The sequence below is a fragment of the Thermobia domestica genome, chromosome 1 (assembly GCF_964235325.1).
Source record: "Thermobia domestica chromosome 1, izTheDome1.hap1.1, whole genome shotgun sequence".
NCBI lineage: Eukaryota > Metazoa > Arthropoda > Insecta > Zygentoma > Lepismatidae > Thermobia > Thermobia domestica.
The window spans coordinates 207,394,507-207,414,690 of NC_137454.1; the positions used below are offsets into that span (position 1 = coordinate 207,394,507).

At 37.5% G+C, this 20,184-nt stretch overlaps 1 protein-coding gene across 1 annotated transcript in view; it reads right to left on the reverse strand.

Moving 5' to 3' along the window:
- The window catches only part of Cow (Proteoglycan Cow), a 745,575-nt gene that overhangs the window by 17,751 nt on the left and 707,640 nt on the right, over positions 1 to 20,184 (reverse strand). The window contains exon 7 of the mRNA XM_081769198.1: positions 13,190 to 13,301. Coding sequence (XP_081625324.1) covers positions 13,190 to 13,301 — 112 coding nt within the window. The remainder of the gene's footprint in view (positions 1 to 13,189; positions 13,302 to 20,184) is intronic.

A 20,184-nucleotide genomic window follows, 5' to 3' on the forward strand; every position in this document is an offset into this window, starting at 1 on the left:
TATATTCTCTGTATGGTGGAATTTTCGGCGAGTGGTGCATTACGAACTCCTCCTACCTGATCAGACCATCACTGCTAACCTCTGCTCTCACAAGCCCCAAAAGCTGCACCGTGCATTGAGGCAGAAAGAGCCTACATTAGTGAATCGCAAGTGTTTGCTGTTTCTGTGCAATGCCAAGCCATATATAGCAAAGAGGACCCGGGAGACCCCTTCAGCAACCTGGCTGGGAGATACTGTCATGCACCATATTCACCGGACCTTGCGCCAACATATTACCAACTATTTTATTCCTTCGACAACCACATCCGTGGGAAATCCTTTATAAATGAGGGAGATCTGAGGACTCACGGACTTCTTTGCATCCATGACCGCCGAGTTTTATCACCAGGGTATTGTACAGCTGCAAGAACGTTGGCAATAGGTGTTAGATGCAGATGGGGATTACTTCGAATCCTAAAGGTACGTACAGTCCACTGTATTGCTCTTTGTTGATCACTGCTCTAGAACGGCAAGAACCTTGTATTTCTATCCTTGAGAAAACTATAGTTTACCTAGGAACATAACCAATTTTTCTTATCAGCAGTAAAACTGTCGAAAGAGCATTATCGGCCACGCATGGTCTGTCGATGAATTGGATGTTACCACTATTACAATGAGTTAGCCGCTTTCTACTGTCACCAGGAGGAACAAGTAAGACTGGGCTACTCTTTCTTTTGATAGTCTTCACTGTTACAAACAAAGTAGGTTTAAAATACAGCTCATTCAATGAAGTAGTTTCCTCTCATATCAATATATTATTATTATTTCTTGACATCCTTTGTGCAACTTGGAATTAGTCTCACATAAAGCACTAGACCACACCTGATTGAATATTGCGTGGAAATTCTGATAAATGGATAAAATAAGCAACCTCAACTTCATATTTTCAAGGTTTAAAGCATGTCCACGCTTTCGCTTTCTGATGAGGATTGATTAATATCGATGACAACATGTTCGTTATCCCTATCAAAAACTGCATTCGATGTCCTCGGCATATTGTATGTAGTTTCCTTACTTTTCAGGAAGTTTTTTTTTGTTTGTTTTTTTTGTGGTACATTCTAAAAACATCGTATCACCTGGGATTACGAATGGAACATACTGCACTAAGGGGAAGGGGATTGAACCATCCTCCAATCTACTGCCATATAGTACAACAAACACCAGTTAATGCACTGAAAACTTCCGAGGAAGGATTCCGTGGGAAGATCTCAGATTTCGACACAAAGATCTGGGTCGGGAGTAGAAAAGCTTTACTCGATGATATTTATATGGTTCCTGACATGTTTTACATTAAGGTATTGTACGATTTACAGTTAAATATCTTACAATAAAATATTTCTTTCGCATACGGCCAAATGATGTGGACTAGTTGTAAAGCCTAGCTACCCAAATATGCGTCCCTCTGAATTACACTATTACTAGTGTAAAATCTATGGATGCTAGAAGTAAGAGCTGTATGATACTACTGTAATAACCGTAATGCGGTTGCCCATAATAAAGTAAACTGTAGTTCATTCTCTGTTCCAATGGCAACTATGGAAGATGGTTACAAAGAAGGGTTCATGGTAGGGGCTGGGTAACCTTTAGATCTTGATGGAGGAAAAGTTGGTTTTGCATTTTTGCAATCTATTCCCTTAATTTTCGGGGTTAGGAATAAAATTCAAAAATTACTCTTGGAGAATCTTACGAAAACCTTAAGTTTAAAATCTGATGCGGATTCGTTGAACGGTAGAACTCTAGGCGAGTGAACACATTTACATAAGGACGAACGGACGAACAGACAGATATCAAATATAACATTTTCCGCTTCAAGGGGGTATAGTCCGGGAACGCATAAACAAGAGTCTAGGAGGGGGGAGTGAATTTAATACATGCCAACTGGTACCGCGGTTGTGCAAGCCTGTCTATTAACTATCACTTGACACCATAGTTTCCACTGGAGAGCTGCGTTGGAGCACAATTTGATCAAGTCTCTTCCATTCTTCTTAACAAACCTTCCAAAGCTGTCGAGTATATGCGCTGTGGATGGCCCAACGTTCCACAATAGTTTGTGTTACGAACGCTATTGCGGTGGTGAGCTCCCTCGTGGCTAAGCGGTTAGCGTACGCGCCTTTGGCGTGGGAGACCCGGGTTCGATTCCCGGCGGGAGCTCATGTGGTTCGGATTCCACGTTAATCAGTAGGTCCACGTCTCATATAGCCTCGCTGCTGAACGGGACGTTAAACTCAAAATCAACTCAGCTATTGCGGTGGTCCCACATGTTATCAAACATTTCTTGGTATTAATTGGTTGATTTTTCATTACAAAAGCACGTTCAATCACCATTATGACAAAATATTGCTCTATTACGTATGCTCAGTCTCTCGTTGTAAATGGCAAATACAACAAATATTGTACATTGGAGATGATTAATTTTATGTAAGGAAAGAGAAATTAATTAAATCAAGACTAATATTTGGCGACGGATGTTCCGTGCATTGTGCTCCTGGGCTCAAGTTCTATCACTTTCGCACTGGAAAAGAAGACAATCTTGGGAGGTAAGTTAACATATTAGGTTTTATGTCTTTCTTTTTCATATTTTCGGCGCATATTAAATAAAAAAAAGTTAACGCCTATGTGCTCTGTTGGTACTCACGTAATAATTTTCAAAATAAACAGCAATGACAACTATGTGTAATTAAAGAAACATATTTTAAACTTATAGAAATCTCTCTATGTAAAGGAAAAAGTTCTGAGTGAGTAACTGACTCACTCCCTACTAGGCCCGCAACCATCCAGAGGTTGGGGGGGGCATGAATAGCATAGGGGGGCCAAGTTATTAAAAATTTTCTTACAAATGTATGTCTAAAGTGTGTTTTTTGTATTAATAATAGCATTTTGTATTGAGGTCTGAAGGGGCCATGAAAAGTTTAGGGGGGCCAACCTCCCCTAGCCCCTCTAGTTGCGGGCCTGCTCTCTAGCTGATCAGCGCCCAGGCTAAACCGCTTAAGCTAGAAACTTGAAACCTGGACAGGGCATAGGATTTTGCGACGTAAGATAGCACTACGGAACGATTTTTGGACATTCGACAAGAAGGGGAGGAAATGGGACGGTAACCATTATATTAAAATGGCCATATCTCCGAATTATTGAATGCTAGAGACATGAAATTTGGCATATGAACTTATCATTTAATTTCGAACAAATGCATTAGTCGTGTTATAATAAACGTTCTTTAGCTTCTCAATATTTGCTTTTTATGCAACAAAAAGAACACAATGTATTTCTAGTATTTCTATATTTGCCAAAATTCAAAATATGGCAACCCAGCGTCGGATGTTGTGCATTCGTCCTATATTTTATATATCATGAGCGTACACTTTCATTTCTTTCTAGTGGACTGTACCCTCTTGGGGTCATCAGGAAACACGTAAATCCACTGTAATCTTGAATACGATTTTTTCACGATTACCATACTTTCTCTGCTACTATAGTCATTCGAGAGCAATGATGATTTTGATTACAAGAAATATATGCATTTTCCAATATTACCTTTTTTATTCACATTAAAATAATAAAGGTGCATGGAACAGAAAAAAAGGGTATAAAACAGTATAAAAAATGTGCATGGAACAGGAAAAAAGGGTTTGAAACAGTATAAAAAAATGTTTATTATTTTAATCACGTGTTATTATTATTATTATTATTATTATTATTATTATTATTATTATTATTATTATTATTATTATTATTATTATTATTCAACTTATGGAGTTTTGTTCATTTTGCCTATTAAATTTTCGTTCAGTGTGCGCCCCTAGGTCCGGCCTAGTGGTAAATCCGGCCCTAAGAACGTGTTCTCAATTGCTTCAAGGTTTTGAGCCAACACCAATAGCTCTGTGACCCAGTCAAGAATATGGAAGCCAGGACAATTGTTAGAAGTGTTTAAATTAATGAAAGGTCGTGATCACGGAATTATTAGGTAAAGTGTTTTAAAGAATTTAGTCACTATTTGTTTCAATGTAATCTAGGTAAGTTGTTTAAAGTTACAAATATTTGGAGGTTTGAATATAGTTTTGTAGATATCGATCGGTGGATCATGTGCTGAATAGATTATATAGGAGATTTAGAGCAAAAAGATAGCTCTTGTACGAGTAAATAAATTATTATGTGGATGCTCGAAGTTTCAGGGTAGAATTTACACTTAAAAAAGAATTATATAAAATGTGTTTTCTGTTATGTAATTCCTGTCAACTCAACAAGATATCTGAACAGAATGTAGAACAGCTCTTCGCATATTACTTTAAAAAGCTATTTGATTATAAAAACGCCTCCCTCAATTTAAATAATAAAGAAATTACGAATACAAATATTAAAATGAAATTTCTGAGGACAAATACGATATTTTATTCAAGTTTTTAAAAATTTAGTTATTTAAAATATAGAAATTTTTTGGATTATGTGAATAGTGAACAAAGAGTTTGGCTGAGAATAAACTGACAATGAGAAAATTACCCAAGAGCTACACTTCGCTACAAAAATTTATAATTTAACTTAAATCAGTATCCACTTCACTGTAAGCTGTACTAATTACGTTTTCATGTTCTTCTGTTCTCTCGCTCCCCCCTCCCCCGCGCCATCAGGAGTAAATACATCTACAAAGTAACACAAGAACAGAATATGTAATAAGCACGTACTCCATGATTCATGATTTGAAATCTCACAACCAACAGACGTTACTAATAATTAATAATGGTTCTCTAAAACTTCTTCCAAACAACACCGTGAGTAATAAAATATGCTTTCTGTTCCTAGTTCTCAAGTGTTAAAAATTGTCTGTAATGGCGAATTAACTCATGTTTACTACGTTTGCAAAGTTTCGGAGGGGGAAAAGGAAGCAAGTAACCTTTCTTAGTAGGTCATAGCAATCTTTAACACAAGTTATAAGAGCCATGAAAACGTTCAAGTTTACGGGCAAGGCAAAGTCCTAAATCCGTTCGGGATTCATCACGTACAAAGATCAATACGACTTAAAAACTCTTAAAAAAAAGAAGAAACCAAACATTTACAGCGAAGTTACGGGTGCTTGAGGCGAATTTTTAGAAGTAAAGGAAAAGGTTGGGGAAAGGGATGTGTTTAATGCAAAATGCCAACGATTGCACCACAAACAAACGAACGAAGCTTTTAAAACCCAGTTTTGTTACTCCTACTATTCTGAAACTGTTTCTGGTAGCGGAATAGAGAGGCAATCAAGGGTTTGTTCACATGAAGATTTACTAGACAAAACATTTCTTTTTACACTGCTAACGAAAAAAGATGTTCGTAAACATTCAACAAAAAATTAAACACTTAAATGTTTTTTTTTTTTTTATTCTAATAAGCTTGACATGCCAAATAATACTTCAAGATAGGTATTCCCATCCTCCTATGTAGTAGCGTCATTTAATGTTTTACTTGAAAGGACGCAAGATTCTCGACCAATATAAGTAAAGTTTCACGTTTTCATTAATAGGCCCAGTAGACTGTATCTGAAAAGGGCAACTGACCGATCTCCCTGCCTCCCTAATTGACGCCTCTGCCCCTACTGTACATGATGTAGCTTCAAAGTTCTCATACTAACGTTCTCTCAATGATTAGTAACTCTAATATCATACAAACTAATTTGTTTAATGTTTCAACTATTTTCTTCTCAACGCCCCTCAAACTTCAACGATGCACTTTGCATAATAATAACCAGTGTGGGCACTCCTGCTAAATACCATCTATGCCTATGGCTGGTCTAATGTCTAACGTGGAGGTATGGTCCAGGATTTAACTCCCAGTAGGGGGAGTCAAAAAGAGAAGGGAAGAACCATTTTTGGTTTATGGTAACGAATTTGGCATTCGTGCCAACCGCTGCCGCGGTTGTGCAAGTTCTGTCTGTTGGCTATCACCTTGCACTTAGTTTCCACTGAAGGGGGCTGCGTTGAAGCTTAACTTACTCTTAGTCAAGTCTACGTGTATTACATTCATTTTGACAAACCTTCCAAAGACTGTCGAGTGCATGTGGCTGTTGATGGCCCACCGCTTATTTCAACTACGGGGAACCACAAAACTCATAGGGAATATATCAGATTTCACACGAATGTTTATAAGAGAGACTCCCGTTTCAGGTGTTTTCGCCCCAGTATGTTATCGTTGACTTCAATGTATGACGTCGCTTTGTTCTGGTGAATGACAACTAAAAATGCTTTGCTGCACATAGGGATATCATGGCAATATAGTGACTCCAAAATGTTCGTCTGGTAATAAGCTGCATTGATTTTAGCCTTTTTGTCAACTCTGCGTAGCTCAACTTTGTCATCATAACAGTAACCATCAGCAATGATAAGGACACGTGGAAACCTTTCCGTACATTCACGTACTGAGTCAGAGCGACCTCATGGCAATGAAAAATGTAAAAAACTATGTGCCGAATATGCAACACAGACCGCTGATGGTTAGGAACGTGTGATGAGGTCGAATGAGTCATCGTCCATCTTATTTCAAACCATCGGCTGTTTGTGTATCGGATGCCCAAAGAAGCTTATGAGCCGCTATGTCTCCACCCAACCATGAAACATTGCGATGGTTCTGTGGGCTGCAATATCCTGGGGTCTTCAGTGGGTCCTGTGCTGACGCTTACCGGTCGCGTTACTGGCAGTGGTTATGACTCCATTTTAGGGGATCATGTGCAGCTTATTGTCCAGATATTGTTTCCGAGCAATCACCCCATATTTTAGGGTGATAATCCGCCCACTCACATATCCGAAAATGTTCTTGCGTGGTTTGAGGAACATAGGGATGAAGCTGAACATCTCCCCTGGACCGCTCAATCTCTACAACTGAACACAATTTAACACTATGGTCCACTTCGGAGACACAAATCCGGCGCAAATTCCGCCTCCATCCTCTCTCATGGAAATGAGTGATGCAGTGCACGCAGAGCGGTATAATAATACACTTGCTACCATTCACAAACTTTATGATTCCATTCCACGTCACATCAGAGCTGTTCTGAAGGCGAAAGGTGGTTCTACGCAGGAGTGTAAGTGGATTTGAAAAGGTAGGGGGCGTCACACCGTTCCCCGTGCCTATCTTTGCCCAGAAAGTAGGGGGTATTTTCTGGAAGTGAGGGGAGGACGTCCTCCGTGTTACCCCTCACTTTTACTCCTGGTCCTACGCCATATTAGTGTTAACTTCATTTTAACTAGATCACACCAAACAATAGAGGAAAAATGGCAGTTCCCATACCGCAGGGAACAGATGAACAACAACGAAGAAAGTATCCATACAAGCTAATAGGTTTATATAATATGCTTAATTCTGCAACAAAGGTATCACGAACAGAGGTGACCCCTTTGACCTAACCTCACTCAACCTCACGCTCACAAACTCATTTCGACCTCACGCTCACATAACCAGTCTGAGCTCACGCTCACTCAACCTCACGCTTACATCACCAGTCTGACCTCACGCTCACTAAACCTCACATCATTCTAACCTCACGCTCACCTCACTAGTCTGACCTCACACTCAACCTCACGCTCATTTCGTGAGGTTGAGGTCGAGTGAGCGTGAGTTCCGAACTCGTGAGCGCCGATTTCGTGAGTTTGGGTACAGCTCTTCCCGCTAGCCTATTGGCAAACACACGCACCTTTGGTGCACAGGGTCGTGGGTGGGACTTGTGATATTTCGATGTATCGATCGATAGTTTGAAATGTCGGGATTTTTCGATAGTTTTCAGTATTTGGATAGTTTTCGATGTTTTCTTGTTTTCAATATCAAGGTATACCGATACCACTTTCTCAACACAACGAAAACTATTCATATAACACGACCTAGACTTTCAATGCTTCGACGTTCTCTGTTTGACAGGATTACTACCTAATACAACCAAATATGACAAACACACGTCGATTTATCAGGATCACTCAAGTGGGATTTACAATATTGTAATATTAATTCGTACGCCCGTACGACTTTTGCTTCACACGCAAACTACTAAATGCAAATGAATTATTGAATTCCGTCACCTTGGATCGATAGCTAAAATAATTAATTCGAAAAGTTCGTTAATGAAGATGATTTACCCATGGGTAGAGGTAGAAATTAGCCATTTTTGGTTTAACATTGATTACTATAGAGCAAAGACAGTAACACATAGCGAGACATGGTTTCTTGCAATGGATCCAGCGTCCCAAAAAGACCTTTCATCTCCATCTTTAACAATGTACTAAAATCGGAAGTGATATAAATTTACTACCAGTTATTGATCTACATAGATCAAAAACTAATTTTTTTTTTTTTTTTTTTTTTAAGAATCGATTTAGTTTTCTAAGAAAAGTTCTCACATTTACTCTTAACCTTCTATTCAAACTGAAAATGGCAGAAATCAACCACGTCCGGTCCTAACGTTGATCACTATAAAATAAAAACACTAATAGAGTGAAACTTTTTTTTTTTTTTTTTTTTTTGCAATTAATTACACATCCCAAGAAAACTTTTAGTTACCATCCTTGTCTTTCCACCGAAATCGGAAATGATAGAAGTACATTACAACTTGCGGGTTCAATACATATTGCAAAAAAGGTAAGAACTAGCGAGAAGTAGATTTTGGAATCTGGTTAGGCATCTAAGAATAGTTATCTCTCGTAACCCACCATTCTAAATGAAATCTGTGAGTTTAACGTCCCACGGTTAGGCCAAAGGAGACGGTCATGATGAAATAATGGATGAAATAGTGGGAGGAAACGGGAAAACCCTGAGAAAACCCACACACACGGTGTTTGTCTACCACCAAGTCCACTTGGCGGGGACTGGGATCGAATCCTACGCGGACCATACGCACCAAAGGTGAACGCTCTATCACTGAGCCACCGCGGCCCCCCAAAAAATTCAAAGTTCAATAATAATAATAATAATAATAATAATAATAATAATAATAATAATAATAATAATAATAATAATAATAATAATAATAATAATAATAATAATAATAATAGTAAAGTAAAAATGAAGCTCCAAGAAATAATTGATTTTGCAAATCTATGGCTTGAATCATTGATCGAAGTTAAGAGAAATTTTAACCTTACACTTGCAGTTGACATTTGCATACAGGCCGGTCTGCATGATGCGCTTCGCTCTCTTCCCTAAGTTATCTTTCGCATGTGACCCTCGACATCTGCCACCTTATCAATCTCTATCTAGATAAATTTCAACAGTCCAAACAGTTATTTTGGTAATTTTAGTGACACTCTCGGTAGTTTCAATATTAAAACTATTACATACAGTCGAAAATTCAAAATGAATTTCTTGTATTATTGAACTAGCTCGTATTGTAAAACTCAAATTAATCATTCTCTGTAAATTTACTTAAAAAATGAATTTGTAACAATTCAAATCCTTCTTTACAGAATACAAAGTGAAAATGCATTAAAATTTGGACAAAAACGAAGATATTTATAAAATAAGTTTTTTCTATATGATTATTTTGTATTGTTAAAATTTTGTACATCGGGGGGGGGGGGGGTGCGCCAAGTGCTTTTGGGCTTAGGGGCGGCAAAACATTAAATCCGGCCCTGGGTCGAACACTAAAAATAAATCAATCATCGGTGTTTGTCCGACTAATATTACATAAATGGTATAAGTTATATCCGTTTTGCATAAAATATAGATGAAATATAGCTTTAGGAACACATGAGAGCTGGATGCATCCTCCTAAGTTGGTCCGCTCTCTGAACAACGATTACGGATTATGCGAAAATGAGTTCAGTGGTCGAGGACTGGCACATTTACCTTAGTAATATACAACATTTATTTATGGCTGTTCTTCATAGTTATATTTATACAAAAACAATTATTTAATAACTATATGAATATTATTTCCAAGTAAATAGTCGGTATATATGAAATTCTATATACTTATCAAGATGTAATAATGTCTCTCAAATACTCGCCCAGAAAATGTGTAAATTTTATTTTGTATTTGGAGCAGGCAGGGGTGCCCACAGGCTGGTTTTTAGGGGTTTGGTTGCACCCGTTAATTTTTTTTTGGGGGGGAGGGTATATTTTCTTTCAAAATGACAGAATCGCGCTTTTAATTATACTATAATTTTCCTTTTAAGAACGGCAACTGTGAAGGCGAGGAATGTATTCTCTGTGGCTTGAAAGGATAAAATTATGACGGAAGGTGGAAGAAAATACTGTATAGACTGATCCTGTTTAGAAAGAATGGACAAGGACTACTAAGTAATGTGGCCTGCAATGTATTCGACATGCAAACCAGTGAAGCTCATTGGGAAGGGGGAATCTCGCTAAGAATTTAAGCACTCTGTTTTGGGGGCGAATAGTATATTCGGGGGGAAATTGCGCCCAAGTAGTTGGAGAGAGGGGCTCCCCTCGGCCGAGGGAGGGGAAGGGCTGCAATTCTTATGTGGTTAACTGCTAGCCCAAGATTCAAGATTCCCCTCCCCTGTAGAAAATTCGTAAATAAAACATTGACTTAGCCTACAAAATCCCTATTAAACAATGGCAAGCGAAATCACAAGAAAAAACTATAGTTAAAGGAACAAAGGAAAATATTCAAACCAGTTTTGGCGGTAATGTATCTTTAAAAATGTAGATAAATAGAAAACAATTTAATTTAATCGGTTATTTTATGATACTAAATGATGAATATTCTTGACCGGGTTTCGAGGCCCAATACTCCACTGTGTGGCACCAGTGTGCCTGACAAAAAATCAAGACATTCCATGATTATTTTCTACTTGCTTCTAACAAGATTATATATCGAAGTGGAAGATGGTTTATACACCAATCGAAAGCACTAATGACACCTACTACGAAACTTTAATAAAAATTTTCCGAATGCATATACTGTGCGAGTTATATTAATATACAGGGTGTCTAGAAAATCCGTTGCAAGCCCCTAGAAATCGCAAACGGTACGACAGATGTCGAAACAGGAAAACACGTGAGCCGTCATTTCGAAAATAGTATGATTGAAAGTAAAAATATTTGTCCCAGGGTCCTCCACAGTGTCCCAGACGGGGTCCTACTCAAAATTTTCAAGGGCTCCTCCGTGGCTAAGCGGTTAGCGTACGCGCCTTTGGTGTGGGAGACCCGGGTTCGATTCCCGGCGGGAGCTCATGTGGTTCGGATTCCACGTTAATCAGTAGGTCCACGTCTCATATAGCCTCGCTGCTGAAAAGGGACGTTAAACTCAAAATCAACTCAACTCAACTCAAAATTTTCAAATTTCAAGGGGTCAAATAGAATATTGATTGAAAGCTGTTGTTAAATGAAACAACTACATGTGTATGGAAGTAGTTATTCACTGTGCATGTAAAATGAACTACGATTTTGCACTTTTGCCAAACACAAATGTCTAGAAAATCAGTTTCAGACTTTATTCAAACCATTTCCGATGCTATTTGATACAATATTCGGTGAAAATGGGAAAACTTACAATTAAACATGCATATGACTCGCACCGTACATGCATTCCAACCAATAATAATATTACAGTTTCTTACTGAGCATAGTTTGTGATTTCGATTAGTGTATAAGCCATCTTCTATTTCAATATAATAATCTCCGTTCCTTTTCGTTTTTTGTTCTTGTCGTTTTTTCTTTTTATTTCTTTCTTTCTTTACACATTAATGGGCCCTGAAGAGTAGAATCTCATAGTAGGCGCATTTCCTTTCTTTACGTTGCGTACACGAATTAAAGTGAAAACAAACGAACACTCGACTACAGAAAAAAGAACTAAAACACAAGATGTTTGCACAGAGTTATCGTAGAACGTCCAGACTTCTTCGATCTACTTTCATTTAACAACAGTTTTCAAATAATATACTACTTGGACCCCCCCCCTTGAAATTTGAAAGTTTTCGGTTGGGGGTCCCCGTTTGGGACCTGGGATAAATATTTTTACTTTCTATCATTCTACTTTCGAAATGATGACTCACGTGTTTTCCTGTTTTGACATCTGTCGCACCATTTCAGGTAAACGCCATAGACTTTACAATGACGTTTTTGCTGACATTTTGACTGGCTACCATTTTACACATGGCAATTTTAAAGAGAAGAGACTTTTTTCGTCTTCGTTCATTTCCCAACAGCTTTCCAACGATATGCTACTTGATCTCGTCACCATTTGCAAATTTTGAATTGCACCCCGCCTGGGACCCTGCCGGTGGCCCTGGGACAACGATTTTTGCTTTGATACATTGTACTTTTACAATGATCAAACACGTGTTTTCCTGTTTTGGCATCTGTCGTAGCGTTTGCGATTTCTAGGGGTGTTAACGGATTTTCTAAACACCCTGTATATTAATATAACTCGCACAGTATATGCATTCGGAAAATTTTTATTAAAGTTTCGTAATAGGTGTCACTAGTGCTTTCGATTGGTGTATAAACCACCTTCCACTTCGATAGGCTATATAATCTCCCTCTCTTCCCTTGTAAGAAATACCTGATGACAAAGAAAGTAAAACTTCTACCCCAAGTTGGCCAATGAAACAAAAGGTAGCGGACCAGATACTCCCTGCTTACCTACGGTCGTTTCACAGCAAGTGTTATCTTCAGATAGAGAAAAAGCTTTTGTGTAGAGAGCAAAAAATCTACAGTCTTTTCGAATTACAATATACTCCTCCCTGCTATTGGAAGAACCAGGTGTCTACTTTGATCCAACCTCACTCAACCTCACGCTCACAAACTCATTTCGACCTCACACTCACATCACCAGTCTGACCTCACGCTCATTTTGAGATTGAGGTCGAGTGAGCGTGAGTTCCGAACTCGTGAGTGCCGACCTCATGAGTCTGGACACCTTTGATCACGAAGCCTTAGGATGGAAAGGACACTTCAAATTACAATTAGCGGAACATATGCTTTCAATATCGGAACGCCTCACGTATATAGTTTTCGTAGGAAAAAGTTGTTTCCGACTAGTCCGCGAAATAACGAAGCTCACATGATTCCAACGAATATAAAATATGGAAGGGAAATAACAAAACAAATAGCCAAATAGTTCTTTAAGCGTAATAAATACATTTCCTGCACTAACAGTTTGCCTTATTCACTTTAACACAGACTGTGTGAATTAGAACTACCAGCATTCGGATGTCACTCACACATTACGCACCTTTGTTCCAATTAGGGTAACCCCTGTTGATCTTTGTGTCCAGAACATCATTGTAACCTCGCTGCCTCTCTTTGTCCTCTGAATATGGGGGATTCGTGGCTGTATATGGATCCTACAAAGACACAAACATAATATTAGATTATCATTTCCGCAAATAGTCAACTCTCTATATATTGTTTATGTACACAGATAATTATTCTGTATTGATACAATTTCATGTGAAAACTGTTACTTACCATGTTGATTCCTACCTCGATTCTACAATATTAGTAGACTTTATCGAAAAAATGTTCAAAGATGTAAATCCTCATGCGTAGTTTTCGACCATTTTTTTTTAAAAAACAAGTTTTTTGTAAACCTAAAGCTGTACGATAATCATATCACCTATTAAGGAGAAATTAACATAAGCCCTTCACTGTGACACTTACAAGACAATAAATAATATGCTATACAGCGAATTGGCGCGGGAGACCCGGGTTCGATTCCCGGCGGGAGCTCATGTGGTTCGGATTCCACGTTAATCAGTAGGTCCACGTCTCATATAGCCCCGCTGCTGAACGGGACGTAAAACTCAAAATCAATCAATCAATCAATCAATACAGCGAATGAAATATAAAATTATGATTTAGCTCAAAACTCTTAAACTGTAATTTTTCTTTAACTTTAGTATTGTTCAAATCTAGGATATGTACCAGAGAATAGATCACGTCGAATGGACAAAATAAGATGCCTAAAAGGGAAATATCTTGCGTGGTTTTCCAGAAAATGTATACTGTTCGTTACAAGTATGATGCAGTTGGCTCTGCTGGAATATATCATTTATTTATTTACATCTAAGCACACCTTTGTACATATTGCTGCTTGATTCTCTTGAGCCACGATTCTCATAACAGTGACGTACATATGACGTATAATAGTATTTTTTTTCTAGATACCTATTTTCGAGGTCAGTCATTGCAACACACAATGATTCCCATTAGTGAATACTATACCATGTAGTAGTTCCAGATACAGTTGTCAAATCATTTTACACTGGGAACATAGCCTATACCAAGGAAACAATGGAAAGAACTTTTTAGAAGGAAGTCCGCTAGGACCTATGCATTAAAGATACACCTATGCATTCGTTTGCTTTGATTACCCAATAAACCTGAAAGACTTTCGTTAGGATAACTGGCCACGGAATTCAATACCAAGACCTCCAGATTGTAAAGAGAGAATGCTAACCGTTAATCCATTCCTGTAGGGTACATATATGGAAATTCTCGAATTTTGAAAGAGGATGCCCAGGTTCATCAAGAATATATTTGATTCCCCATAAATATTATGGACCTTGCAAAAATCCACACCCGCAGTTACTAAATTTTCTTTTCATAACTTTTAATTATAAAATTTGATGATTATGGTGTCAGTACCGTAACAAATTTATGGGCCCCTGGGCAAACTAGTTTGTGCTGGGAGCCTTACGACAACCATTCACATAAATAAAATGTAAGTGAGTCTATATACATATGAAGTGGCAGTATGACAGAAGTGATGCAATACTAACTTAGGATACTAAATCAGAGACAAATCACAATGTCCATTTGTAACAACAGCATTGCAGCATAGACTACTACGTAGTAATATTTATTTAAGACAAATCACTCGACATATACAGATTAGCATGAGCTCGTATCCTCATGGTTCCCCCGTATAAATGCTCATAGGGGCCCATGCGTTAAAATGGTCCTGGGTGGAGCTAGATGTAAATAAAACTGCATGATCATTTCGCACAGCATTAAAGGATTAGCATATTGTCCCAAACACACACAAGAAACATCACATCTAATAAAATGAAAATAGTTTAAGAGGAAATTGAGTCAAGCATGGCCTACATCAATGATGATATGGATCACAGTCATGGGTTATCCGGGAGAGGAACACGTCACTTAGAATTACGTTACCAGGTTCGAGACTGCATATGACGAAGTTTCGTGGTCTCCGGGTCTGACGGCTCGCGAAGTTCATGACTAATTCAATCATAGGATATTATCATTTATTATCCATTATACTTTTAGCAATAGTTTGTAAATTATGGAAATATACTATGGAATTCGAAATCTCCTACACAGCTATTAAATGGAACATTTAGTATAGTTTTCTCTGTTTCAAACGATTTAATTTTGTCCTTAATTTACAGGAAACTGTACTTATATCGCCACTGAAGCATTTTCTATAGTTTTTTTAGTATACTATAGAAAATGTATACGACTATACATTTTCTATAGTATAATATTGTAATTTCAAAATAAAGAATACATTTGAGAATTCTTTTTTTAAAAAGTCAAATATATTATTTTTAGCTTACATTTATATATATGAAAGAACTTTTCTCTTTTTAATGAAAGCATTTTTCAATAATGAAATCTGAATAGTTGAGAGGAGTTACCGAATTGAACTAACTTAATTATAGCTACACACACACACACAAAAAAAAAAAAACTATATACCGGTATATATATAGGATTTGAAACGAAATTATCTTTTTTCTAAATGAGATATTTGCACAATCCTATCTGTATAAATGAGAAGCGATTAAAACAGAAAGGAGGGGAAATTGGTTTGAATTTTATGCTCGAGCGAGACCTTCCTATCAGAAACAGCTGACGCACACACCACCCTCCTTTCACTTTTTAAAGTAAGCGAATTCTGTGTGCAAGGGAGGTTTTGCTTGTGTGTATGTGAAATGTACCATTCCAGCACACAGTGCGCGAGAGACCCAATGTCCATTTGCCTCCGTCGTGTGCACTGCTGGAACTCCCAAGACTGCTTTCCTAATGCATAATTCATAAGTTTAACTTCATTAGTTTGATGAAAGCCCTTTTCGTGATAGCCCTTCCCTTATGTCCGAGTGACGAGGGGCTTATCTGGTTCATTGTTACCGTCCTCCTAATGACACTCTTTGTTTAGTCATAGAGAGAAATGGACACAACTATTCACTAAGTAATTTTCCAATGCAATTCGAGAACGACTTTTTCTTTCTTTCGATTTTGTAATCAATACAGTGCGGCAACGAACAACCAGAAGAACATATCTTTTGTTTGAAGTTTTCCACACTAGAAAATGCTGTTTGTCTGCGTCTCGTATAGACCCGATGTTGAAAAGGAACGCAAAACTTCCAGAGGAAGACAACAAACAATACGACATGATTGACGTACTCGTCTTCGGCACAGGAGACCGACTTCGATTTCCTGCGGGGGGAGGGGGGCACATGTGGTTCGGTCCCACGTTAAACTGTAGGCCCACGTTTCATGTCGGCTCGATGCTGAAAGAGACGTTAAAATCCAATCCAACCAAACAGCCTAAGACATATTACTAATCTGTCACGGGGAAGGGGTAAAATTTAAATTGTACTGACAAATTGTACCACATGGGTACTGCTCATATTAAAACGGAATGTAAATTAAAACCTATCTAGAAACCATATTTAATACGTTCACAGAAAGCATACAGTTCGAGACATACTCTCCTTAAATTTTATGATCTGCTTAAATACCTAAGCTTCCCTACACTCACAGAAATGTAGGAATTAGGGACTTAGTATCACTTAAAACGTGTATGTTAGTAACTACGCGTATATGTGGAATATTATATATATATATATATATATATATATATATATATATATATATATATATATATATATATATATATAAATTCTTTGAGGAAGAATTGTATTGGAAATAAAACGGCGATATGAAAAGGCGCTTGAATCCCTCCTGATGACATTATGTGTATATCATTGACCACGATTATTTTCATATTGTGCACCAGGTTTGGGTACAAAACCTCGCGGCCAGAACCTCGCGGACCAAAACCTCGCCTCCCAAAACCTCGCGGCCCAAAATCTCGCCAGGCCGAAACCTCGCCTGGCCAAAACCTCGCCTCCCAAAACCTCGCGGGACAAAATCTTGCCGGGCCAAAACCCCGCCTGGCCAAAACCTGGCGGGCCAAAACCTCGCGCTCCAAAATATCGCCATAACCAAAATCTCGCCTGACCAAAATGTAAATGTTCCAACAGATAAGGATGACGGTATAAAAGACGCTGTTTCAGAAGAAGTATCACGGGTATTTGACCAAGTCCCGCGATACCATATGAAAATTATATTTCTGTATTAGAGGATTTCAATGTGAAGGTAGGGCGACAGGATGTTTTAAAACTGGTTATAGGGAAAGAAAGTCTGCATAAGGAAAGTAATGACAACTAACGAGGTTAGTTTTGTGAACTTTGGAACATCCAAAAACTTAAAATTTTAACAAAAATCTAATAATATCTATGAAAATATGAAATAATATATGAGTTTTTACGACGTCCCTTGATTATGTCCTATAGGTTAAAGGAGACGTAGATGACCAGGATGAAGGAAATGATCGAATAAAGAAAGTGGGAGAAAACGGGAATAACCCGAGAAAGCCCACGCACATGATGTTTTGTATCATCTTCTTCTTGTTCTTCTTACTATTATTATTATTATTATTATTATTATTATTATTATTATTATTATTATTATTATTATTATTATTATTTCTAATGTGGAATTGCATATTAAGAAACACATTGGGTAAATTTTAAAGAAAAGTTTCATTCGCGGCGAGGTTTTGGCCCGGCGAGATTTTGTCCCGCGAGGTTTTGGGCGGCGAGGTTTTGGCCACGCGAGGTTTTGGCTCGGCGAGATTTTGTCCCGCGAGGTTTTGGCCGGCGAGATTTTGTCCGTATCCCTGTGCACCATTAGAATTCAGAGGAACATCTATAAATTTATAACTGAAAATACTGTATGTTTAATTGTCTACGTAAAGAAGGGAATAAGGAATGAATGACACCTGGATATCTTAATAATCATAGTAACCGATCACCATCAAAATCATAAACAGACTTCTATTTTACAAGAAACATGAGAATCAAGCTGTAACATTTTGCTTGCGGTTTGGACTTAGTGCAGCAAATGAAGCTCAAATTTTAATACAGAATGGAGATACGAGACGAGACAGAGCTTTTCCAATACTAACGTACATTTTCTGATGTGAGAGGAGACAAGTTTTAGAGACAAGATAGCCTCAACTCTTATTTCACAAGCGATCCTAATGGACGGTATTGAAACAGATAATTGGTACGTTAAAAGATGGATAGATTAGCTGAGGACCTTAGTGCAAGGAAATTTCTCAAATATATAGCAAGTGACAAGCCTGACAGAATATTTATTATGATGTTGATAGATCCTGTTTATTTTGAATTTCTTAAAATATAAATAACTTATGTAACAAATAATTGGAAAGGGGCTGTGGTGGCTCAGTCATAGAGTGATCGTCTCTGGTTTGATCACAGCTCGCTCCAGGTGGGCTTTACGGTGGACAAGTATAGTGTGCACGGGTTTCTCAGAGTTCTCCCGTTTCATCCCACCTTCTTCGTTACATCATTTCGCTTATTATTACACAAACACACACATCCACACACATACACAAGTGCTGTGGTGCGGACCTCAGAGTATGGATTCGATGTATTTTGTTACACAGCATCCTAATTTTGAGGCCCCAGGACGACTGACCATGTCATTTTTTTATGGGCGAAAAATGTGTCCTCTCTATCCAAAATCGCTCAAGTTTTTTGCTCATAAAAAAAAAACTGACATGGCCAATCGTCCTGGGATTTCATAATTTGGATTCTGTGTAACAAAATACATCTAATTGATACTTTGAGGTCCGCTGCACAGAACTTTTATATTTTTCTTTATGGCAGTGTTATCATCCCTATATCATTATTTCTCTTAGCCTCATATTATATATATATATATATATATATATATATATATATATATATATATATATATATATATATATATATAGAGAGAGAGAGAGAGAGAGAGAGAGAGAGAGAGAGAGAATATAACTAATATTGAAATAAAAGTGTGTAAATGCAGAGCAATCGTTGAAAATCTACAATATATTTCATAGCCAAATTATAAGCAGGCCTGCTTCTCTTTTTGTAATACGAATTTTGTGAAGGGTAAAAGAAAGTAAGAAAGATAGACAACGTGAATTAAAGATTTCAATAATATGAGTACAATTCAAATGTAATCATATAAAAACAGATTCAGCTTGGAATACAAATGCTATTGCGATAGTACGCAAAATGCAAGAATAGTATGCAGGGCTGAAGATAATCAAATTGTTATAGATTTTGAGCTTTCTAGATTAAAGTCTTGTAGCCTCCAACTGGTGATCGTTATTAAGGTTGTGTGAGTGTTAATAAGTTTTCTCTTTTGGAAAGAATGTAATCAACGGAATTAAGAGCTGCTCCCATTAATTAAGGAATCTTCTGAATCAATGAGTAAAGCAGATGAAAATTGTCTCTTCAGTTCTATCTGTCTTCGTCTTGCTCTCACAAAAGACAAAAAATCCCTTATTTGTGTGAGAGAGAAAGAGATTTTCGCAACTAAATTACGTAAGATCACAGCACAAGATTCATATATTCAATAAAATTCTAAAAAATTCTTTTAACTCCTACATTTCTTCTTATAGAGTGTGTTTCTTTCTTTCTTTCTTTCTTTTTTTTTTTTAAGAAAAGGTTTTAATGAAAATCAAATTTCAGATTTACTATTCTGCTAATTTAACCCCTTTAATGGAGTGCGTCTCGGCTGATTTGAAGAATCGCACTAGATGACATAATTATGCCAAGCATAGATCCAAAAATGCCAACAGAGATTATTAAGCGCGTCTGTAAGCGTTATCCGACTCAGTGTTGTTTTCTATCTAGTCTAAAGACGCGTCCCCATTAAAAAAAAAAAAAAGTTAAGAATGGGTCTAGTTTTTCGACCAATAGTACCGAAGCACGTCTAAGTTATTTTAGGTGAAGGAAAACGGTTTGAGAAGTCATATCTAGAGGCAGGAGTTTTTCGCAATTTGAAATTAAATACGAGGGCTGTCTAAAAAGTATCCGACCTTTGGCCAGAAAAATA